This window comes from Crocodylus porosus, unplaced genomic scaffold (genome assembly GCF_001723895.1).
Source record: "Crocodylus porosus isolate Cpor-Errol unplaced genomic scaffold, CroPor_comp1, whole genome shotgun sequence".
In the NCBI taxonomy this organism is placed as follows: Eukaryota; Metazoa; Chordata; order Crocodylia; family Crocodylidae; genus Crocodylus; species Crocodylus porosus.
Genome location: NW_017728931.1, coordinates 95,640,642 through 95,666,512, shown reverse-complemented (window position 1 = coordinate 95,666,512; position 25,871 = coordinate 95,640,642). Strand labels below are relative to the sequence as shown.

Here is a 25,871-nt window from a genome sequence, read left to right as displayed (position 1 = left end):
CGCCTGCTTGCTGTAAGCTCGGGTTGTAGAGGGGCAGCTTCCCCACTGCTGTGCACACTCCTGGGGGCAGGGGGGCCCGTGCCCCACAGAACTGTGTTTGGAGCAGGGATGGAGGCGGGCTGCATACTCTGGGCTCAGGCTCCTGCCCTGCTGCCCTCCCCCAGGCCTTTGCAGCCTGCTGGGTGCGACCCAGTGCTGCAGGGCACAGTGGGGCCGTACATGAAAGCTGCTTGCCTTTGTGACCTCTGTGCCGCCCTGGTTTTGCATCCTCTGCACGTGCGGCAGCAGTGAGAGGCATGACCTTGTGCCGCTGCCACATGTGCAGGGGACGTGTCGCCAGGGCACCGCAGAGCTCACAGCGACAAGCAGCTTTCCTGTGTGGCCCACTGTGCCTTGCAGTGCCGGGTCACACTTGCTGGGCTGTGGAGGGCCTGGGGAGAGCAGCAGAGCGGGAGCTTGAGCCCATAGTGGGGAGCCTGTCCCTACCCCCACCCTGTACACAGATCTGGGGGGCACGGGTCCCCCTGCCCCTGGGGCTGTACACAGTAATGGGGATACCCTGCCCAGCTCTCCTCCTTGTTCCCTGTGGTGATTGAGGCCTTCACTCCCACTTACCTGTGGAAGCTGCTTTCCTCTGTCTGACTGCCCTCCTCCCACTCCCTCCCAGCCCCTTGCATGCTGGAACTCTGCCAGCCTGCAGAGAGCTCTTTGCAAAACTGCAAAATCCACCGGTTTCTCCTCTAAAATGAGAAATCTGCAGTTTCCTCCGGTGAGCGGGGGAAATCTGTGTTTTTGTCTGTTTTTCCTGTGAGAAATGGAAAACCTGGATCCCCAGTACTTGGGTCTGTTGAGAAGAACAATATATTAGACTAGAAGAAGCAGTAGCCATTGGGGAACAGAGTGTTGTGTATCTAATCATTGCAGGCTCGAAAGATTAAAGCATTTTCAGTTACACCAAGAAGAGAACAGGAAGTCAGCAGAGAAAGAAATGCAAAAAAGACATCATGTCCTCTCTTGCACCATGCTGCCCTCAGGTAATGATGAGCTGCATTCTCCACTAGCTGGAACATATAGTTAAGTTTTAAGATCATCCTGATCCAGTTGAATGTCATTGCTTTACACAATGGGTGGATGACCAGCAAATCCTGCAGTCAGACTATCACTATTGCCTGTAAATCCAGGAGCAGTGATGCATCCAGTGTGTTCTACATGTTGGTGAAAGGCAAGCATATATGCTCTTGGATGGTGGAACAGATTGAGCTTCCAGCCATTTTTCTAAATTCTTGCTGTCTTCAAGTTTTGCTTCCATCATATTTGGGTTGTGTCACAGCAAGTTTGCTTCCATCCAGGCTCTTATCTTGGTCAGGCACAGGGAGTGTAATTGAGTATAGGTTCACTTTAAAAGAGCTGTGAAACTGTGTATTGATGACACTGCATACCAAAATATCTTTCACCCCTGGTGGCAACCTAAGCTTTAAATAAAAGCTCACTATTCATTCAGACCTGCAGCCTCTATTGAATGTTATCTCTTTCATCATAAATTCCCTGTTGATCTGCTTAAACATACTTTATCTTTGAAGCTATTTCTCTGACCCCCACAGTTCTATTTGAAATATTAGTGAAAATAATTATCACAAATGATTTACATTAAAATAAGTTTAATAGGTGCTGTAAAATGTATTTCAAGAAATCTTAATCTCAAACTTCCATTAAAATACATCTGATAAAAGTCCGGCATCTATTTCCATGCAATTTCCATGACTAAGAATCAAAGAGCAATATAAGTATGTTTGAGCATGACCTCACTGTGTTGTTTTATATTCCTTCTTTGTATTAATATCAGTACCTTACTTTGGTGAATACCCTTAATTCAGAATATTCATAAGTAGTTTCTTCCTTTTTCTCCCAAATGGTGAGGTAAGTTAGATACTGGACGCTTTTGACAAGTACTTAATTAACTTAAAAGTACAAGTCTCATCAAAAGTCAAATGAATTCCTGCTCCTAAATCACTTGGGCATGTTTGAAAATGTTACGTATTATCTATTAGATTTGTGTGACAAGGAACGCACTTTAGAGGTTTTACATCTTATTGCACCAGTTACCTGTGACATTCTGTAGATTTTATGCGCCTTGCAGCATTATATTTAATGGCAGTATTTTAAATCTGATCTTGCTTGGGGTTTCTTTAAGTATGTGTACTACTAATGTAATAGCATAATATTCACCTTGTGCTTAAAGCCTGCATTTGCTCTTAAAATACTCTGAAAAGTTGTTTGGCATTATTCTGTCACTGTCTACTAAATGCAGGGTTTTTTCCTACCTACCCTTGTACAGTTTTTATCTGAACATATCTAAAACCAAGTTATGCTGCAACATTTGACCAATTTCTGATATAATCTTTTCTACAATAATGTATCATGTAGTATTGTATCAAAAAGGGAAACAGATTTATATTTAAAAACCATGCAATAGACAGTCTGTCTAGACTGGTAACATTCAAGTTGTATTATAGTAAAAGAAGGATCATTTATTAACATAGAACAGTTTATAGAAGTGTTCCTTTTACAGGCAATTGACAAACCTACAGATTTGAAACACATTGTTACTGCAGTATTATGGGGAAGTTACAGCACAAAAATCCTCTGTTGACCTTCTTAAATTAATCTTGTCAGTGTTAGTTATTTCAGTGTTTCTTGTCAGCAGTCAGCAGAGAGAGAATGTGCACAGCATATTTTAGTGGCGAGCTTAGCACTCTTCAGAACTGCTTGAAAGTCTGCACTGAAACCAAATGCTCATAATACAAAGGGAAGGTATTTCTCCTTTGATTTACTGCTGTGCTTATTTGCCATATATATGCGTATGGGTGACTGAATGCTGAGAACTAGAATTCCAGTTCCAAATTTAACCCTCTAGTGTAAGTACAGACAGTCAAAAAGCCTGAGGCTGAATTGATTCCATCTTTACAGGGTAGTCTAAGCTGGATATATTGAACAGATAAGCAAGTGAACAGACATTCACTTCTGATTCCAAAAATGCAGCCACATGCCTGCAGTGGCCCAGGCTAGAAGCAGTGGGGTGCTACAGTACGCCTCCCTGCTTGGCAGGAACAGACGGCTTGGGCCAAGATTGCCCACCCACCCTGTGAGGGAGGGTTTGCTGGGGAGGTGCAAAGCATCCTGGTACGCTGGGGAACTATGAGTTAACTTGAATGTGGAGGGGATCTGGGACAGAAGTTCAATAAACTGATTTAACTTAAATCAGTTAAGTCTGATACAACATCCATCCAGGTTTATCTTAAACTAGTTTTAGCCATTTTGAAAGTGGTTTATGTGCACTGAACTTCTGTTGTGTTACAGGTATGAACTGGTTTCTAATCACTTATACCAGTTTATGATAAGTTCTGTCCCTAGCCTTAGAGTGTTTTTTGTGACAGAAGCCAAGCTCTCAGGTCACTAGAATTTTGTGTTTCTTTTTAAAGTACAGCAATTTGCTATCCTCATCAATTTTGTAACAAGAGGCGTTTATACATGCGCTTCGGGAGTCGGGGGTACTTTAATTAGAATGTCTCCAAGAGCCTCTCTAATTAAAGTGCCCAGACTGTCACATGTATTAGCATCCCAGTGCTGAAAAATGGTGGTGGGAATGCTTTACTAAAGCTTGTCAAATGATTTTTAGTTAAAGCATCCCCACTCCATTTTTCAGTGTGGGAATGCTGATACATGTGACGCTGGAGTCTGTTGGAGTGCCATAATTACCACAGTCCAGCAGATTTGATTAATTGAGTCTGCTGTGATGCACTGTAATTAGAATGCATTGCAGCAGTCTTGCTGCACATGTGTAAGCACCCAAGGTTTCTTTAAAGTCCATAAGAAGTTTTATAAATACCCACGTCTTCTCTACTTAAATATACCTCATTGCCAACATCTTTAAATGATCAATTTCACTCTCCGCTAGCATATTCTCTTATGGCTTTAAATTGAATTGTAGCCTTTTACACTTTTGTTTAAACACTATACAAAGATTGTGGTTTTCCTTTTCTTTTTTGCATCTAGTTTTTATCCAGTTGCACTAAATTTAAAATAGATATGGGAAATTTAACTCTGGCCACAGACAGACGTTCATTTCAAGGCATGATGGGATCTGACGACCCCAATAATCATGCCTCCTGCCGTGCTATATGGGCGTGGCAGGATGCATGATTTTAGGATTGGGGATCATATCCCAATTTTGCTCAAGATCGTGAACCTGAGCTCCCCCTGCACTGGCAAATTGAATTGAAAGTCGGGTGTCTCACATTCAGCTGTTTGTTAACTGGCTCCAGCAACCTGCTCGGGCTAGTTTGAGCCCTGGTGTGGGCCCTAGAGCCAGCTGACAATCAGCTGATAGTTGGCTGGATTGGGACCACACTAAGGCTCCAACTGGTTGAAGCCTTGATGCGGTCCCAGGGCCAGCTGATTGTTGGCCTGTGGTTACTGCATTAGGGCCAGTTGGAAACTCCCCTGCCACACGTTCAATTTAAAACACAGATGGAAACCAGCCACAAAATATTACACACATTTTATGGAATAATTTTGTGGCTTATTTCCTGTTTTATTGAACAATTAATTGCCTGACTGTGTGGCCAGGTTACTATTTAAGACGCAGTTAACTGGTTAATCGCATCTTAAGTGCAACATCTGCCAGGGGCCTGATTCACAATCAGTATATTATTGTGTGGCATGGCCATGCTTGTTGGCTTTCAAGAATTGTATTCTAAATCATACTTATTCAACCTTGTAGAAACAAGGGGTGCCTGTACACATGCAGGATGCCTGCTCTGATGTGTTCCAGTTAGAACATGTCAGAGTGGATTCTAACTAGAACACTCCAGCAACCTTGCCGTCACACATGAAACGCAGTGTCCCCGTGTTTCAGAATGGTGGCAGAGGCGCTTTAACTAAAGCTTGGTGAACAACTAAAGCTTGCTCCCTGTCATTCTGAAGCATGGGCTGAATAGATGGGAAGCCACAGGTGTTTTAATTAGAGTGGCTCCCAAGAGCTGCTCTAATTAAAACTCTCCCCTCCCCTCCCCAGAGCATGTGTATAGGACACCAAAACAAACCCTAAACAAACAAAAAAAATCCTTGCATCTGTAGCAAGTATGATGTTTTCAAAGGGAACGGTACTTTGATTTTTGCAGAATCTAAACTTCTTTTTTTTAAATAAGTTTTAAAGCAGTTTGTAAAAGCAGTATACCAAATGTGAGCTTCAGTGTCTTCTGAACTCAGCAGACTGGCAGTGTAGTTACCTCAAGCTTTTATCTTGCTGGTTTATTTCTCAATCTGGGAGGTACACTGTGGATGCATCTACACAAAATGCTTACTGCACATTTTGCCTAATAACACTGTACAGTAGCGTATCATGGCAAAAACCATGTTAAGAGCCTACTGCGCAGTGTTATTAGGCTAATGCATGGTTAGCATCAAGAAATAACTCTGCACCAGTGTTACTGAGCAGTAAGTTTAGGGACTGCACATTTAGTTAGTACTTTATTAAGGAAGTACTAAACTAATGCACAGCATCTAAGGTGCATTAGTGAATGTGTAGACGTGCCCAGTATGTTTGTTTTTTTTTTAAACTGTGTGCATAAGAAATAACTATTTGCTCTGTTAAATGAGAATATAATACAGGTACTGAGTGAAAAGGACATCTGAAAGATACAATGACACACAAATGTGCGGGCAGCTGTTATTAGACGCTCTTAGCCATGCATATTCTATCAATATATGGTAGCTAAAGAAAGCTGTTTATAAACAGAACTGATTTTCTACATATGCAGTTTCTCAGTAGCGGCTATTCTTTGGGACCAGGATCCAGTTGTCTGCTTTAAGGACAAATCCTACAGTGCTGCATCCAGTGTCATTGATGTGTATGACTGATGGACTGTGCTACAGACATGAGATAAGATGGTGAAATTCATAATGGCTCTGTCAGTCATCTCTACCAGAATTTATATTGATGAAGGTCAGATTCATTGATGGTTTCAGACCAGAGACTAGTTCTGTAGCTGTTCCTGGAGCAGGAGTCCTTGTCTATGGTTAGGACTCCTAAGCACAGTGACAATAGAGGTAATACATCTGAAAAATAATTCTTGGTAGAAGTTTATTAAAGGCCTGAAAATGTAGCACATGTACTATTATCACTCCTGTAGTGTATTTTGCCAATACTTAAAAGTGAGCTACATTGTAATTAAAAGGTAGACTAATTCTTAGAATCATTCTTAAATCAATGGACTGCAAAAAATAGTTTCTCTTTATAAAGAATGGTAAGTGAATTTATTTTTAAATCTTCATTTTAAAGTTACCATGGAGACTTAAGCTCCACAAGATGGTTGTATTCTAAGAGCAGGTGCTTTTGAGAAAATAGCAGTTCCAGTCACTCCATATATGAAGCCTGTAAGAGTTTAAACATTTTCTCTCATAAGATCATAGGAAAAAGTCTTGGAAGGGATCTTAGCAAGTCATTTAGTCCAGTCCCCTAGCCAAGACAAGATCATCCATTTAAATCACCCCAGACAAATGACTGTCTAAGCTGGAATTTAAAAAAATTCTTTCTACTATCCACCCCAAATCTCCATTTTTGCAATCTAAGCCCTTTACTGCTTGTCCTATGTGGACACACACAGTTGACTGCCAGTTTCTGTTTAACAACAGTTTTTTGCATTTAGAACTGTCAAATACTGCCCTCAAATCATTCTAGTTCTTTGACCTTTTCCTAATGTCATGTTCTCTAGACCTCAATATTGTTACTGCTCTCGTTTGGACTCTTTGCAATTCGTCCCAATCTTTCTTGAGGTGGAGTGTCCAAAACTAGGTAGAGTATTCCAGAGTAGGCCTCATCCATGCTTCTTATTCCACCTGCTCCAGCATCAAAAGAGGACATTGGGTAACTACAAATGGGGTGGGCAGTTTTCAATTATTAGCTTTAATAAAAACAAAATCTAGATACCTTTTGATTCAGACTGCCCTGACTGGGTGACGCATACAAACAAAGCAGCTCCCCAGATATAGTTAAGATTAACTCTGATCTTGAGTAAATGCTCGGTCTCCAGGCTTTGTGGGTAGAAAGTGTTGCTGCAGTTAACTAGTTCATTGCATCTCATCCAATATGATTCTATAGTGTGACCGCCGGACTGGAGGGGGTTCTCCCCATGGGTAGCCACCTGAGGATGGGGAACCGTCGCTGCTCACCCTGGGATACCGCTGACCCGAAGTAGGTGTTAGGTCGTCCAGTCCCTGCCCTGGTTCTTGCCCGCCATGACTTATTGTTAGGTTCAGTAGGGCAGTTCCTGGTCACTCCGCAGCCCGGGATCCCCGGCAGTCACGTTGCGGGGCTCCGCCACCCCTTGCACACCAGCCTCATGCCTCCCCGGGTGTCCCCTTCTAACAAATATCCTGGGTCCCTGTCCCGAGGCCGGTCGCCTCGCCAGCCCGGCCAACTCTTATCTTCAGGCTCCTCGTGCCCCGGGTGACCTGGGACTGGGGGGTTTCCACTACGGGCCCCTGGCCAGAACTCCCCGGCTATACTCCTTGACCGGGGTTCCCCCTTTAATGGAAAAGAACCTGTAAAACTAAAGCTGGGCCTCCACAGCCCTACTAGCTAGGCCTTTAGCCTGGACCTTCCTAGGTCCCCTACGGGCAACCCTTATCTTAGTCTCCGGCCATAGGTGGCCGACAACGGCCTCCGCCCGACTGCGCCTCCTCAGCGCCCTCCCAGGCCCAACCCTCCTTGGAGGTATCGCCTCCCGGTGCTGGTGCCCCAACCCCAGACCTGTAAGTCCAGCGCGCCTCGGGTTCACAGTCCCAGAACTCCTTGCCGCTGGATCCCTCGTCCTCAGAGTCTGTCTGCTGCTATTTGCTTGCTGTGCTGGGCCTGGCTGCCGCTGGTGTCCTCCCCTCTGCTTGGGTAGGCTGCAGCTCCCCGCCGGGGTCCCCTGTCTCACCTTCAGGGAGGTCAGCCGCTCAGTTACGGCTGCTGTTCTTTATCCCTCGGGCCGGGCGGGTGTCAACTCATCCGCTCCAGGCACTCCTTGACCCTCCTCTTGAGGGGTTCGTGGCCTGTCCCCCTCTGGGGTCCCCTCTCAGTGGCTGCAAGGCTTCCAGCTCATTCCACCCTGGGATCCTTCGCCTCGGCGGGTGTGAGGCTCCTTCCTTGATCCCACGGCCGTCCTTCCTCGGCGGCCGCTTTTATCCAACTGCTGGCACCGGCGCTGACTTCCGGTCATGCCGGCATAAACAAGCGGCGGATGTCCCGCTTGGGCTCCACCGCTGCTGTGGGTGAATCCCGTTCCGGCTCCCCGGGACACATAGATATTTCAATGCTTTTTTAAAGATATGGATATTATCTTGGGGAGCTGAGGGCATAGGTAAAGAGATGGTGGGGGGAAGGGGACCTAGAAAAGATATAATCAATCATCCATTTTTAAGTACAAAAAATTAATCAGATCTGACCCTCAGAGCCATGTCATCTAGCTCACAGGGCTCCCCATGGGTCTGGAAATGTGACAGCGCATCCAGTGGGCACAGGGCTAGTATGGTGGGCCCCAGCCAGTGGGTCCTGCTCTACTGCTCAGTCGAGCCCCTTGGGGCGCCCTTCCCTGTTTTTTCACCTACCGTGCCTTGATGTTGCTCAAAGGGCTTGGGAGGCTGCCCCAACAGCCTAGGGTGGATCCAGTGTGCTGCAAACTTGCCACTTGGGCAGTCTCTTCTGGCCCTTCTGTCCCTATTGGTATCCTAGAACACCAGGCACCTTATGAGCTGTGTTGGTGGCATCCATCTGTCCCTATATTCACACCTGTGCCTCGTAGACACGCTTGCTCTTCCAGATTTGCTCTTCCAGGCTTGTACAGACTTTGGTCCTCCTGACCTTGGTCCGCCAGTTACTCTAGCTGTGGACTCATGAGCCTCGGCCCACTTGCACTGACCTGACTCTTCAGTCCAAGTCTTATCATCAGCCACCACCTGGCCCTTGTTGACCCCTCAGTGCTTGGGCCCTAGTCTTTGGCCTGAGGCTGCCAGAATCCACTCTCTGGATCTGGCTTTAGCACCCCCACACCCACACTTCTAGCTTTCGCTTGTCTCTGTCCCCTATTTTCCACCTCTGCCCCTTTCAGGGCCCAACTCTGGCTTGCCCCCCTGGCAACCCTGTTATGGCCTCCAACCACCCTTAATAGCCACTTCCAGTTATTCAGTAGTAAACTTAACCACAACAAAAGGTACAAGTTTTTGAACGAAAACCTCCCCTGCTTGGTAAAAGATACCTTTCCAGCCCTCCTTCCCTTGGAGATCTCACTTCTCAGGGTGGATGGTGCCTGCCAGGGCATCTCCTGCAGCCGCTCTCTCCAGGGAACTCTGTTCCCTGCAATGCACCATCCCAGACTGCCTGCATTGCTCCAGGTGCTGGGTTTATATACCCTGGGGCCCTTACCCCTTATAGTAAGGTGACTCCCTAATCAAGCACAGGGGTTTCTTCTTTTACCTAATGGGCAGCCTACCACTCTCTGTTGCAACTTATCCCAGGTACTTACAGCTGTTTTCCTCTGGCTGCCTGGAAATTTGTACCACTCATTCAGCTCACTGTGGTACAGCTGGCCACATGCCAGATGACACCCACATGTTGACCCCTCACTAGATTGGGCTCATGGACCTATCTTATGCATCAGGTCTTGCCCACAGACCAACCCTGCATACTTCCTCCAGCATGCAACCAACACAACTAACAAAAGGAAGTTATTTTCTACACAGCGTGCAATTAAGTGTGGAACTTGTTGCCACCAGATATTATGGTAACTGACAGTTTAGCCAGAATCAAAAAGTGATTAGACAAATTCTTGGAGGAAAAGTAAGTAAGTTGCTATTGAGCAGGGGAGTTAAGGAAACAGTCTCTGATTCAAAACTTCCTAGACATTAAATCAGGGGCGGACAAAATGGCAGTTCCAGCTAGTGGCCAGACTCCATTTCCCAGCAGCTCTTATCCACATCACTGTGGCCGGTTTCCATGGAAACCCCTGGAGAGGTGAGGCCATGACAGCGTGGGGACGGGTCTTCCATGGAGACCAGCCCAAGCATTGCTGGCAGGGCGTGTGGCTGGGTGGGAGCTGTTCCAGGGCTGGAGCTGGGGCAGAGCTGTGATCCACTGCCTGCTGCTATCTGCCGTCTGCAGGCAGGGGCGTGCGGGCAATGGATCGCAGCTCTGCCCTGGCTCACACTATCACTGCTGCAGAACCCTAGGCCCTACCCTAGAGCAGCTCCCCACCCAGCTGCATGCCCTGCTAGCACTGCCTGGGCCAGTCTACATGGAAACCCTGATCCCGCACTCCATAGAAACTGGCCTGAGTGACATGGGCAGGGGCTGCTGGGAAATGGAGTCTGCCACGGGCCAAATCTGGCCCAGCCAGACTTTACCCACCTCTGCCTTAAATTATGGAGGTTGCAAGTGAGAGAGGAACAGTGGCAAAAACCCTGATCATACCCTCTTAACTCTCCCTTTCAGCAGGTCCGACCCAGTAAATGGCAATTCTTATATTCTTAAGTTCTTAGTCTGGAAAAGTTGAGCACTCCTGATATAAATTAACTCTTTGGTTATATTTGTGAATCCAAACTAAGTTGCTTGGCTAATTGGTGCTAGGGAGAAAAGGGCTGGGGCACTAGCTAAATTTGGTGTTTCTGCCTGTCTTGCCATTTGTGACCTTGATGCTCCCACCCTTCAGAAACGGGATTAGACTTTGCGCTATCCTGATTGGTCCAAAGCTTGCTCTCAAGCTTTCCATGTTCATGAACTGTCTATTTCATTCATTCATGTGGTTCCCTCAAAGGGTCTGATTCAAATCCTATAAAAGTTCTGTAGGACTATTTTGTGATGCAACAAATACCTTCTGCCCTTTGTTTCGTGGGTCTAAAAATAGACCTCTTTTTAGCTAGCTATTAGAACAGGTAGATTTAAATTTAGTTTGTACTTACTTTTGTTTTTATTTCTGTTTCCACAACAATATTTGTTCTCATTGGCATGGGCAACTGGTGCCTCCTGAGTGTGGGGGGGTGCACCGGATCGCCAGTGGAAGTGGGGAGTCTCCCAGCGGCCCATCACTGAGCCAGTGGTGAAACTGGAAATGCACTTCTGGTGACACTTCCATTTTTGCGACTGGTGCTTCTAGGGGGTGCATGGCTGATCTCAGGGGGTGCGCATCCACCCACGTGCACCCGCTATGCGTCACCAGTGCTCAGTGGTGACAGACAATAGAACAAGCAGCAGTGATTTCAAGTTGCAGCAAGGGAGGTTTAGGTTGGACATTAGGAAAAACTTTCTTATGTGGAGGGTGGTGAAGCATTGGAACAAATTACCTAGACAGGTAGTGAAATCTCCATCCGTGGAGGTCTTTAAGGCCCAGCTTGACAATGCCGTGGCTGGATTTATCTTGTCAGGGATGGTCCTGCTTTGAGCAGGGGGTTGGACTAGATGACCTCCTGCGATCCTGATCAGAGACTCTAATTAAGGAAATTAAAGTAGTGGGGGAAAATATGCTTCAGCATCATCTTTCTGTTTTATTCGTTTGTTAGAGGGATATAGATTAGGCATAATTCCAGTCTGTATGCTCAGACCAATACCTGCATAGTCAGAATTGTTTCTAACATGCTTCCTCATTTGACGTCTAGTGTACACAGATATTATAGTTTTTTACTTTCATAAACATACAGAATGAATACAGTTCTATAAAAATGCAGCCCAAGGAAGCTTTTGATTTCATCTCAAATTTTCAGTAATGTTAGTAGATGTATTAGCAAACCATCAATATCCTGTAATTTTGTTGTTGTTGCTATAGTCAAGGTCTTGAAGAAAAATACTTTGTTTCATTCTTCAATGTTGCTAGAAAATTTCACCTTAAAATAGGATCAAAATGAGGTCTGTATTCCCTTAGTGTTGTCTAGCATGTCACATTTGTTTTTCTTGCAGTGAGAGGTTTTTTTTGAGACTGAATAGGAATGGTTTGCCAAAATGTCCAGAGAAGCCAGAAAGACATTGCTCTCTCTTCGTGGTGAGTTCTACTTGATCTTGATACACATGTATTTCAGTTATGCTGAATATTTTAAATGGTAGATAGAGTAAATTAATATTGTGTAACTAAATAGCCTGTTGTGTTGCTTTTGTCTTAACACTCGTTGTGGATTTAAAGCATAAAAGGCTCAGTTGTGCCTTTAGGGTGCAGCTCTGGAGCTACAGAAGGAATTCTGCCGTCTTTCTAGAGCTTGCCAGTGCACAGAAACAGCATTCTTTCCCTTCACAGCCAGCCAGCTCCTCTTCCCTTGCATACCACTGTGTTGCATGGGAGCAGGAGTCCATGTGTTTTAAGAAGTAAAAAAAAAAATGCAGTTGCACATCATTGCTGTGCAGTGCAGCCTTTCTTCAACAATATGCAGTCTATCCACGGTATTTTCAGACAGCGATTGGCAGTACTGTCTCCTGGGCCCAAATGTAAAGTGTCCTAGGTGTAATTCATTTCTATATTGTAACAAACCTGCAGTTTAAAAATGTGCTCCAGCTGCAATCGTTGGCACAGAGGGTCATATGCCAGGGCTGTTGAATGTCATGCTTTAATTCGGTGTTAAAAATAATGAGATTATTGTTCTTTGCAGGATTTGAGTAGCAGTGAGCTTAGGAAGGACATCTACATCACCGTTCACATTATACGGATAGGTAGGTATGACCTCTTGCCTGGAAGACAGGAGGTGGTACAGAAAAGATTGATAAGTGCTGGAGTTTTATTTTGTGAATTGTCACTCATTAGCTGAGCATCTGAGTTAACAGTTAAAAGAATAAGTTCACATTCTGCGGGGCAAATTGATAAATGATATGTGCCTAGAAGTTCCCCATGGTAATTTTGTACTAATATTTCAAACACTAAGCAGCTGAACTTAGAATCCCTTGAAATCCATGTTTTTAATAGCATCAAAAACACATAGGTATTTAGCATGTGAACAGTCTTAATATGATGAATGAGCTTAAAGGGAGCCTTAAAAATCCACTCGAGTCCCAACAAAACAATTTGTTTAGAAATTTAGCAGGCTAATTTGTATAAAGAGGTTGATAAAACATGTGTACCCTTTCTGTGAAATAATTCAGACTCCTTTTTTAAGTATAAGATAAAAAGAAATGCCAATGGAAGAAGTTCCAAGAAAAACTTAACCTAAGACAGTAAAAAGAAATCTGGTTTCTTCCAAAGCTAATGGTGCTTGAGAATGGTAGAAGTTATGAGTGTGTGCTGTATTTAAGCTAAATTTTAAGAAACTATCATCTGGGATATATTGAGGTAAATCAAACTACATTCACCTGTTAGTCTAGGTGATTGTCATCTTGTAGATAGGCAGTGTTGTCAGTAAAGAATGGCTGTACAAGTGAAAGTGTATGTCATAAATGTTACCTATATTTCTTCTTTATTTCTGAGAAATGTTTTATTTTTGTTGTAATAACTATCTGCTGCCCAGCGAGCTTAGATAATAAAATACATACTAGTCTTAAGACAGAGTGAGCAGTCACTCGTATTTTTGATGTATACTTCTTCCTTACCTTTTTCTGTGGTTGTAGGAAATCCCCAGGGCTTCAAATTCTCTCTATTATTTAAATTGGCAAAAGACTAGGAAATATATCAGAAAATGTGGAAAGAAAATGATGAATATGATGATTTTGGAATGAAGCAGTTGAGTTGGCAAGAATAAACATTTAATAGAAAGTCAAAGAAGAGAGCCATTCTTTATGGCCCCATTTTCTAAAATCTGATAATCCAGATTGCAAAGGAGCTTTTTATGTCCAATTTGGGGATAGGTAATATTGAAATAATTTTTTTTCACAGTTTTTTAAGGACAGGAAAAGAACCTTCAAGTCTTTGCACTTGGATCAATACAAGAATCCAGAAGTGTTATCTATGAATTTTTATGCCAGTTTTAATATTCTGGTCACTGCATTTGCTGTTTGAGTTGCATCAAGTCAAAGCACCTATGGCTTCTGATTCTGCAGAGTTTAAATAGGCTTTATGTTTTTTGTAGCTATGTTGTTAGACCCCATGAAAGGCCAGTGTGGCTTTTCAAGAATCAATAGGGAACACAGTAAGGTTTCTTTTTTATTATTATTATTCCAAAAAGGTGGAGAAAGAGAAGGAACAAGAGACATGGCAAAGCCAAAAATGGTTTGATATGTTTATGCGATGACAAATGGCACTGATATGGGATTATGAGAAACCAAGAATAGTTACTGAAATGTTTGAGGTTAAAATAAGATTTGTACAATGCATTTTAGAAAATAAAGGATTACTTTTCTAGCTTCTCTGATGGATGGAAATGTTATTGGAAGGCCTTGTCTTATACCAGTTACACACACAGAAGCTTTTTGTTTCAGAAATTGACACTATGGGATAAAGGTGCTTAGCAGCCATTGAGCCAAATAGGTGAAGGCAAAGGTTCTCCTCCAGCTTCTTTGCCACAAATGCAGCCAGAAAATTGGACTCCTTTTTTTCAATTAAAGGGAAATAATACAGAAAAACGTTTGGGCTGCCTAGAGACATGCTCATTCATGTTCTAATTAGAACACGTAGGAGCAGATTCGATTAATTGAGTCTGCTCTGCGTTCTAATTAGAACGCTCCAGTGTTGCTTCACTATTACATGTATTAAGCACCCCCATGTTTCGATATGGCTGTAGGCATGCTTTAACTAAACTTCGTCAAATGAGCTTTAGTTAAAGCGCCCCTGCAGCCAATTTACGATGGGGGGGAGGCAGTACCTGTTTGCTTAACTCTCATTGGCAGGGACAGTACTCCCTATCAGTCACTGAGGAGGACTATTACCAGTGACTGTAGTTAAATAAATGCTTACAAAAACTACTGTATAAGTGTCCAGTAATGTTGTCTGCCTCTAAATCTGCTACCCAAAGCAGTGCAGTCAGTGGATTTGAAACACCTGTTTGGTAGATAAGGTCAGGGGAAAGCAACCATGTCCCTTCAGATTTGGACCTTACAGAAGCACCATATGTTTACTTTGTTCCACATGTTCCGCTGTTCTGATTTAAAGTGAGGAAAAGATGGAGGAGCTTTCAAAACAGTATGTTTATCATTATTTAATCAAAACTATTGCACTGGCTGTAGATATAAGCTGAGCTGCTCTCCTCCTCTTTTCTGTGGCTCTAGGAGGAGACAGTATAGTGGATTATTTATCATATTTGTGTTTTATTTGACAGGCCGAATGGGAGCTGGAGAGAAGAAAAATGCTTGCAATGTACAATACCGCCGGCCCTTTGGCTGTGCAGTCCTCAGCATTGCAGATCTCCTGGCAGGAGACTCAAAAGATGACCTCATCTTAAAAGTATATATGTAAGAGACTGCTTCCTTTTAACTTTTAAGAGGTTTGGAGTTCATTTATATCAGGAGCTATAACTAGGAGATACACAGTAAGGAGTGGTCTTAAATTTGGTAGAAGTAAAGACCTTTGGCCCCTTGATATTCAAAAAAGCGAGGAGGGAGTTTTACTATTTAAAAAAAAATCATTATTGTATTACAAAAAATGCTTGAAGACCTTGTTTGAATGCTTAGAAGTTTTTAATGAAAAAAATTGCTAAAAGTTTCCCAGCTTAATATTCAAGTGAGGAAAGATTGAGTTAAGTGTGCCTGCATAATAATTTCATTATGTGCAAATTAAGATTACACAATCTAATACTGTTTATCAAATGATATAGTTGTTTTTTTTCCTACAGTTTGAGGGCTTGATTCTGCAGGTGCTTATGCAAAGGTCCTCTTAATTTCACAGTGTCAGAGCCTGAGAAATATCATTCAGTGCAGTAGCTTGTAAGAAACGAGTGATTTGCTGCATTCCTTCACTTTTCCTGTGCAGCCAAGCAAAGTATATAGCTAACAGCATGGCCAGCTTTAGTAGTGCACTTTATAAGCTTAGCAAGAGCTACCTGCAAAATATGTTTTGCTTCCCTAGAATGTGATTTTCATATGTTCATAATTATTATTTTATATACATTTCTTTTCCCTGTCAACTACTATTTCTAGCCCTACATTTGTCAATACTAAGGCAGTATTTTTTTATAATAGGTCATGTGCTTTTATCTTTCACTCTTCTTGTGCTCCAAAAACAGCTGAATTATTTTTGTTTCATATTTCCAAAATGATTTAAATTTGAGCAGATAATTAAACTTAGAAAATGTCAGCACAAAAGGTGCAAGTACTAGAAAGTTTTGAAAGGTACTGAAAAAAGGCTATTAGTATAGAAATACTTCTGCAACCCTAATTATAGTAGCTGCTGCTCTTGCCACAGTAGTTAAGCCTTTAAATAAAATTACACCAAAGCCCTCATGAAACTGTGTGAAAATTAGGGAAATAAAGATACGACTAAAATTTGAGTTTGAAAAATAATCTTGAGTATAAGAGAACTTGGTTTATAGTAATTAACTTATTAATACATGACAGTGGTTTTAATATATTTCTTGAAAATAAAAATTGCATCCTTCCTTGTTTCCTGATCTGAAAAGGTTTTAAAACTTTCTCTTTTTTTCTTGTGGTATATTTTACAAGTGCCTGGATAACTTTACTCTCAGCTCTCATAAAATCAAAGGTCCAGATCCATAATTGGACATGCCTATATGATTTTTGCAGATTCCTTTTAAAGTCAGCTGGGGTTTAGGAGTTCACTTTGAAGAGTCTGCAGAGAGTTGGAGCCATAATTATAAAACACTAAAATCAGTCTCACCAGTCATAACAAACTCACTATGAAATATTGAGCTGTATTTATTAGGAATTGATTATTGTGCTGTGAAATAGTAACAAGCAAATTAAGTCCCCCTTTTTCCCCCCAGTGCTTTCACACATGCTTAATTTTATTCACACAAGTAGTCAGTGGGACTACCCATGTATTCAACAAGATAGGTATAGGCACATTTTTACAGCCTCATGGTTGCTTTTTTTGTCACAGTAATATAAAGAAATAGAATGTTTGGAACCTTCTGTTACAACCTACAGGTTAAAATAAATACACCTTCCTATTTGTTCACAGAATTAATGCACTTTCAAAATGTATATTTTTGTGTTTAAGCATATGTCATGTCTTTATGCCTTTGTTTGCCTCATTATAACAAAAAGCAGTGCTTTTCAGGTCTTGCTTAAATGTCTCACTATATCCAAATGGTAAATGGGTACTTCTTTAATTCCTGAAAAAAAGCAGGCAGAGCAATCAGTTATATGTAATGAAACAAAACAATTACATAACTGGAACAGCAAAAAGAAGTATATAAGGTTAACAAGGCAGTTACTACAGGAGACTGGAAAATCAAAAAATTCACTCCAAATGTTATTATTTTAAGTGAATGGGTTTATTAAATAGCAGATGAGATTTTGGCTTATAGTAGATTGGAAGAAAGTTCAATTTCCTAGATGCAGTGACACAGAACATATAACTCTCTGTTGACCTTGGGCTCAAGTTGTTAAGAAATATTCTGTGGCATGATCTATTCCAAGGGTGTAACATTGAGATGTGGTAGCCTTGCACATTAGGGACACCTGTACCATTCAGGATTAGTACTTGAGTTTTGATGGTACTTAAGTCTTTAATAGGCATGCTGTGCCCACTGTGCTGACTTACCACCTTCAGAAGCAGTGGTACTGAAGGCAATTCACGGTGATGGTGGGAAGGTGGGCTAAGTTTAATTTGACTTAAATTTCTTGGCATACTAGATTAAAGTGTTCTGCTGGATGCCATAGTGTTAAATATATATATATCATCCATTACATTCTGCTTCTGGAGTCTTTTGGTGACAGAAAAAAGTGGTCTCAGACCTGCAAATTTGGTGGATTTTATAGAATGACTAATTTGAATCTAAATAATGATACAGAGATTGGTCATGCTCAGGTAGTAGCATTCTAATACTTTTAATTAAAAGCCATTGAAAACATTGTAATTTGGAGTTTGTGGTGAGAGCTTTTGCATTTACCATGCGGTGTAATTTGCTCTATAATGGCTACCTCCTATAGGTAACTGCCTATTTTAAATAACCATCTTAGTGTCTTAGCACACAGGTTTGTTTGCCTTTTAATTAAAGAACACCTTTCTTTAACATCCTGTTTCCACCCTCTGCGTTGATAGAGGCTAGATGCACATAACAATCGAACTATTTCAAAATGTCACTGATTGGGAACTTGGGGTGAAACTGAGCACCCAGCCCAGCATGGCTTGCAGTGGGGTAGTGTTGGGGAAGTGCTTGCACTCATGCTTTGGGAGTTCTAGAGGGTGGGTGACCTGTGGCTGGGAGCCATCACTTTTCTGCTTTCTCTTGTTTCCTCAGCATGAGCTCAGTAGTCTTGAATATCTTGCAGATGGCCAAAGTCTGCACTTCCCCTTCCTAGGGAAGAAGGTGAGGGTCTTCAGCTGAGTAGAGAGTGAGGACACAGCTGGTCACTAGGAAGATAGCTGTTATTGAACAAGTAGTGCAAGGAAGCTTGTTGATTAAAAAGTACCAACAGAACAGCAAAAAGCAGGTGATAGACTTCTGGCTACTTACCAGAGTGGCCAGCTATAGCACTGGGGGAGGAAGGAAAAGCAATACAGTATAGGATGCATGGAGGACTGACCAGACCAGTGTCACAGAACTCTTGGTGTCCGTACATATCACTGAAGTAGTTCAGAAGAATACTTAATTTTCCAGTTACACTTTTGAACTGTTCCAGGTGACTTTGAATCAGGATAGCAGGCTTGTATGTCTGTCTGCTTCAGGTTTAGCCTGCATTCAGATCATTCAAAGTGTTGTGTGTGTCCATATCCTGCCTTCTGTTCCTTTTTCAGTGGTCATAGGTAGGGGTCTCCAGAATTTTTGTGGGGAGTGTGGGGCATGGCAGCTTCTTTAATCTTGGAGTTTTCCGTACACGCTCCCTTGCTCACTGCTTGCCACCTGGTCCTCATGAATGGGAGGCAAAAACCGCTGTGGTTTTAGCCTCCGAGCCATCAGATGTAAGCGGCAAGTGATGGGGGAAACTCCAGGATTAAAGAAGCCACAGCACCGTGCACTTCTGGCGAAAATTCCAGAGATCCCTAGCCATAGGTTTCACTTTAAATTAGAGCCAAAGTAGAAATGTATATAGCTGAGTGACTTGGCATCAGCTGTCATTGGTTATCACCTCTAATCCCTTTCTCTCACATATTCCCATGCAAAACAAGAATTCCCACTGTGCTATTCTCAGTAAGTGAGTATGAGCATTGTCATACTACCTCCCCTCAGCCCACTTTGTAGCAAGTGTTGGCCCATTGGTTTAGATACATCTCAAAGAGCTATTAGTTTGGTGAACAAAGATTTCTTTGAAAAGGCCTGTTAAGTTTGGTACAACAGTTCTGATAAATATGAGTTCTCATTTCAGATTTAAGAACATTACTATTTTCATAGGTGCAACACAGAGAGTGACTGGTATCAGATCCATGAAAACATCATCAAAAAGCTAAATGCTCGTTACAACCTGACAGGCTCCAATGCTGGTGAGTATGATGTGTTCCAGAAAATTATGTTGTATTCTTTATGTGGTGTAAAAGTTGTTAAGAAACTAAATCTTTCTACGAGAGAACCATTTTTGCTATTACATTTCCATAAACCAAGAATGAGTACTTTTTAACTGTTGTATTTATAGCAACACACTTAAATAGTGCCACAGTATGTGCACATCTTCCCTTTCCAGTGCAGCTTAGCTAAAATCATATCACTGAATATTTACTTTTATTCTGAAGAGTGCCACACAGCTGTTAAGTCCTGCTTAAAATCAAGTCTCGAGGTGGATAGTGTAATAGTCACATGTAACACTAGATCATCAGCTGATGTAAATGGGTGTATATCTAACTGGCAATATTGCCTGGTCAAATACACGGCTGCTTTTGGATTGTAAGTAACCAACTATTAAAATTCTACAGCACGTTTAAGGGAGGGAGCATGGGGGCCCCCACCTTGTTTTTAGTACTTCCTACTGTCCAGGTCAAAAAGATGCATATTGTTCTTATTTTAGAAGCTGTCGCTATGGCTCTGTAGCCAGCAATGCTAAACCAAAACCTTCATCAAAATGGGTAATGTCTTAGTTTGTCAATGAGCAGCTATTTACATTTGAAGTCAGATTCTGCTAACAGCTGAGGGTAGGAATATCTGTTCAGTTGATGTAGAAATTACTGGCACCACCTATTGGTAGAAACTGTTGAACTGAAATGTAATTTAGTCTGATTTTTGGCTATGTAAATTTGGAGGGCAGTTATTTCTTGATCTTATAATTATTTCATTCTGAAAAGTTTATAAATATAGGACAAGGAATATGAACTGCTACACACCTTCTGAAGCATGATTAGATATTGACCACAGCTATAAGTGGGTAGGTTTAGCTATGGTTTCCTACTGCTCTGGCTGGTATTTGGAAAACTCTCAGGAATTTTTACTGTAGTGTCAGATTGACCAGGGACCGACAGGGCTTTTTTTGCCTTACTCTCAAGTCAGGCGTAGGGAGTGGTCCTGTTCTTAGGATCAATCATCTGAGTATTTATTAACCCAATGAATTCCTTACCACTGCAGTGCCAAAGCATTGGCGACACCCTTATCTCCCCATGATCTTTACATGTGTCATGTTCTAGGGTTTTTTCATAAAGTGCATTGTAGCTGTGCTGTGTGTGTGTGAGGGGATGGAGTGGATGATCTTTTGGACCCTTTGGATAAATGGTTGTCTGCAAATATAGGGGACTGGAGTCAGTGGCCCAGGAATCTTGGTGCTCTTTCACCTCTATGTTTATTATTTTAGCCAAAACTTAATGGCTCAAGCTCTCTCAGTGCCTTTTAAATCTTTGAATACAATGCTTATAAGAGAAAACCCTAAAACATTCCTCACTGAATAAAATTTTATGTATAAATGTACTTGATATTATATTTGTAATATTAGAGGTTGTGCCAGAAACAACACCTGTTATTAAGATTGTCTCTCACTTTCCATTTTAAACACCTGCCTTCTATTGGTTATAATTTTGTTCTGCTTTATTCATTATGACTGATGTCTTTTATGCTTACTCTCTGCCTGTCTCAGTTTCTTTGAAGTGAAGATGATTCAAGAATTATTAGTGGGAAATGGCTATTTTTGCCAGGGTTAAAAAACATACAGCAGCCCTTCAAGCATTTCTAGTGACCCTGTATTTTGGAGTGAGAATTTGAAATGAATTAAAGAGATAGCCATGAGGCTGAGGGAGTGAAAATCCACTGGGAATTGGACATGGTAGAAGCTTCTGAAAATAACCTGATACAAATATAGCTTGTTTAGATGGGCTTTCCTTCAAGGTTCCACTTGTATTGATCATGACTCAACTTTCCTGAGCTCCTTCCAAATATAATTCACAAAGGTTATGTCTGCACTGCTTGTGTTGATCTTGTTAGGACAGATGCTCCTAAACATGTCCTGCCCATCTGCTGCTCTTCTCACTTCCCAAACTTTAAAATATAGTACAGTCAGTCCTCAGACTTAGGACACAATTGGTTCCTGAAAACTGCATCTTAAGTCAAAACATTGTAACTCGGAACCGATTTTCCCATAGGAAACAATGTTAGAAATGGGAGATTGGTTCCTGAACCAAGGCCTGATGCCTTTTTTCACCAAAAATAATCTAGAATTTTGTACTCAGTAAATTATAGATGAGTAATATAGCTACATTAATGTATTTATATTGTAAATAGCAATCATATTGATTTGGAAGGACTTCTTTGAGGTGACTTCGCCGGACTTTTTGAAGGGTTCTTGTCTGGAGTCTTCTCAGGAGTCTTAGCTGTAGGTTTTTCTGGAGTCTTGTCTGCTTTCTTAAAGAAAGTGCCCAAGGAAGTTTGACAGATGTTCTCCAGGGAGATGGGTGACAGAGAAAACTTGTTCGCTGGCATGGCGTCGCGCTGGATCAAGCGTTGTAAAGTCAAAACTGACATCAGAAAGTTGAAACAGGCTGTACAATAAACATTGTAAGTGCAAAATGTTGTAACTTGAAACGTTGTAAGTCAAGGACTGCCTGTAGTGTCTCTGACCACTCTCCAGCATGCCAAGGACAGAGATCATGAAGGAAGCTGTATTAGGAGACTCCCACAGCATGGCATCACTACCACAGTTCCAGGTTTCATGTTTGTGTGAGTAGGAGCAGGTGGGCAAGCTATGCTCATGAGAATCCCTCCTCAGGAGCACTACTGAAGTACCGTAGAAGTTTACCAAGTCTGTTCTTGACTCCCACACATACTACTTATTGCTTCTACGTACCATATTTTCTTACATCCACACACCTCACTTCTTTTTTTGAAAGCAAAATACAGAAAAAATATTTTCCCAGAGTCCTAGCCAAAAGCTGACTATATGCAGCAGCTCACTTGCCCTCAGATAGCTTTCTGGCTGCTTCAGGCAAAAGCTTCAGCCCTTTCAAAAGCTTGTGGCTACTCACCTGAAGAGAAGTGGCAGCCATTATAGGAAAGCATCTCCATGCTTCAGTTTCAGCAAAGAAAAGCAGCTTTCCTGCTTAAGGTATGAACCTCAATTTTGGAGGGCTGATTTTTGGGAAAAGGGGACATATGGCATGCAAATAAATGTGGTAGGAGGTTGAGCTAAAATTCTGAATGAGCAGTCAGATATTGTCCACTGTGCCTTAAAGTAAGGTACAACAGAGCCCACCATGAATACCACTCTCTGCTCTTCTACTGATTGATATTATAATTCTGTACACTATAAAACTCTTATAGTGAACACGGCATCTTAGCTCTACTCTAGGTGAGAGGAAGATGCAGTTCATATCTTTGTTCAGGCTTCTATTATGACAATTGTCATCTGTTTTGTCAGACTGCCTTTAAGAATGCTTGTGGCAAAACTGTGCTCACAGCTGTGCTGCGTAACCACCAACCATTACTCTATTAGCTCAAGCAGTGAGAGAAGCCTGCAGAGTCCTGGATTCTATCCTGCTAATCATGCAGTGTTAGTACCGTTCCCTAGGATAGAATTTCTGGGTTTATTTTTCAAATTCTTATTTTAAAAATGGGATTTGGGTGCCAAACTCTCGTTGACTTTTAACGGAAGGTAAGGGCACATACATTTTTTTTCTTTTTTTAACCTATGAATCTCTTCCCAAAAATCTTCAGTTAATTACAAGATCTTATACAATTTGTTTTAAAAAGATACCTGCTTCAGATGTTTAACTATGACCCATCCTGTCATATCGTATCCTATGATATATCACAGGTACAGACAACCTTCATCTCAATGTTTCTAACTTCTGAGTGCTTGAATTTGCAACCATGATATTTCTTTAATGTTCATTTTCCTTTTTTTATATTTTGGTATTGGCAAATCAAATATTGGTCCAGAAGTATCCCTATGGCTTCTTTGAAGCTAATGAAATTACACATGGGATTAATTTGGTCTGGTGTTTCTAGCCTCAAGGAGTTTAAAATTTTAGTCAGATTGATTTAAGTGAAAATGACAGAACTTTTAATAGGGTGGATCAAAGAGGCTCAGATTGGTGGTATAGAGAGCAGTGGGGAATACACAGAAGGACATCCTGATTTTTGAGAAGGTAGAGTATGTGAATGAAAAGTAAAGAAAATATTATTATTATATAATTTCTAGTACCTCTGTTAATTAACATCAAGAGTACAAGTATCTGAGCTAACTTAAATAACTTTGTGGCACTGTGTGGATTTGTCACATTTTGTCATTGCTTTTAGGAGTGTATTTTCTATTGCACTATGCTAGATACACTATTATCTACTACTGCACTCTAATCATATTATTGCAAGATATGCATAACAGCTAGCTGACGTGACTTCAGATACTTTATCACAATGTGGATGTTATTCCCATAGTACACATACTGACTTGTTTTCTTATTTTATTTTAGACTAGTTTTGCTAATAACTTAATTAGATAAAAAAATTAAATAGGTGGCAAATTTATGTTTAATTATATTCAAATCCTTGATGCTTTTATTCCAGCTTGATAATCTAGGCATAATATTGTGGCCAATCATACCATCTTTATTCAATTGAGTAGTTGCCTCAATTTAAATGGAACTACATGCATGAATAAGGGTTGAAGGATCGGGTCTTTTATTTTGATACAGTACCTTCAGTGAGAAGGATTACTGTGAATGCCAAGGAACTGTGGTTTTATCAGACAACATAATTCAGAATCAAAGTCCTTATTCTCTACAATTCCAAGGGATAATTGTATTCCTGATCATACTTTATCCCTGTAAAGAATCCTTTATATAATCCTAATCATGTGTCTTGTACTTCCCTGGACACCTTTGAGGAAAAGTGGTTTTCTCTTTAAAGACATAATCTAAAGTGTTTTTAGGGAAGAGGGGAGAACTGAAATGTTTAATATAATAAGACATAAAATTATCATTTAAAAAAATGATTTGGTATCACAGTACAAGCAACTTATTTTCCTCCTGTAAAACAGATCATGTTCCCTTCCTAAAAAATAATATGACTTAGTTTTAAATATCTTGGTGTCCTAATAGATTTTTGCTAAGGTTGAATACTCTTCATTATACAATTTTTATTGTGAATTTATTTTAAATAACAAGGGTATTTGGTTAACAGACCTGTGTAATTGGTGATCATTTGAATTTTGAAAAATGATGGGAGGATCAAAGCGAGACAGGGAGCAACTGTTGTTCAAGCAGTATGTATGTGAGAGATTGATGGAGGTTTGAGAGAGGACACATTTCAAGCAGTAATGTTATTCTTAGTAGAGTATTGAGTAGCTGCAATAATAAATGATGAAAATTGTTTTTAAGTCACACTTAAGAAACTAATTCCTCTGCAGTTGCTTAGCAGCAAGAGAAAAGCATTTGTTAAAGTATTGCCAATGTGTTCAGATAGTTTTGCTGACACCTTATGGAAAATGATGTTGTTGCACTGATATATGTGGAATTCAGTACATATCCCATATCTTCAGTCATTCTATATCAGAAAGTTTGAGTGGCATGTTCTAAATCCTCACCCTTGGAGTCTGATGTCTATAGGGGGTTGCAACTTATGCCTCTAGAGCCAGATCATCAACCCCTGATTGCCACCCCCTTTGTTATATTTATCAAAGGAAGATAAAATTGGCGTAGTAAATAACCCTCACATCTTCCTTTTTCTTCATCATCATCATTATTGTTGCCACTGTTAAACCAAAACAATAATGCATCTTTCTATTGTGTAACAACAGTAGACTCATTACTCCTGCAGCTCAAAAGTTAACTGTACCTTAAGGGTTGACTCACTGTTGTTTTGTAAAGAAGAGGTGAAGTGATGTAGTAATAAGCTTTTGTTCTTTTTTTAGTGATAGATGCCTCATGGACATGAACACAGTTCTTTATTTTATGCTTTTGAATTGGTGAAAGCACAAGTTCTGCTTATTAAGTGGCATGCATAGACCAAGTCCATAGCTATGGTTTCCTTCCAAAAGTGGGCAAAAAAATGGTTTTGGAAACTAGAATTTCCCTTAAGCCAAGGCATCATTTCAACTAAAAGATATTTTTATTCCACTCGCTTCTGTCTACCATTTTTGTAGAAACTTTTTTTATGATGAGCTGTAAAGGGACAGGAATTTTCAAAAAATTGAAACCTGTTTAAATTTGCTGATGATACCAAAAACTGGGGTGAGTTGAGCATGCTAGTAGGGAGGGAAAGACTGCAGCAAGACCTGGATAGGTTATAGGGGTGGGCTAACAAAAACAGGATGCGTTTCAATACTGACAAGTGCAGGGTGCTGCATTTGGGCAGTAGTAACCAGCAGCACACTTATAAGATGGGAAACTCCCTACTTGAGA

The 25,871-nt window shown here is 41.2% G+C and overlaps 1 protein-coding gene across 2 annotated transcripts in view; it reads left to right on the top strand.

The window, feature by feature from the left end:
• DOCK4 (dedicator of cytokinesis 4) overlaps window positions 1-25,871 on the top strand; it is a 405,358-nt gene that overhangs the window by 207,718 nt on the left and 171,769 nt on the right. For both annotated transcript variants that reach the window (XM_019543391.1, XM_019543390.1), the window contains exons 9-12: window positions 11,990-12,071; window positions 12,670-12,730; window positions 15,262-15,394; window positions 19,456-19,544. In XM_019543391.1, coding sequence (XP_019398936.1) covers window positions 11,990-12,071; window positions 12,670-12,730; window positions 15,262-15,394; window positions 19,456-19,544 — 365 coding nt within the window. The remainder of the gene's footprint in view (window positions 1-11,989; window positions 12,072-12,669; window positions 12,731-15,261; window positions 15,395-19,455; window positions 19,545-25,871) is intronic.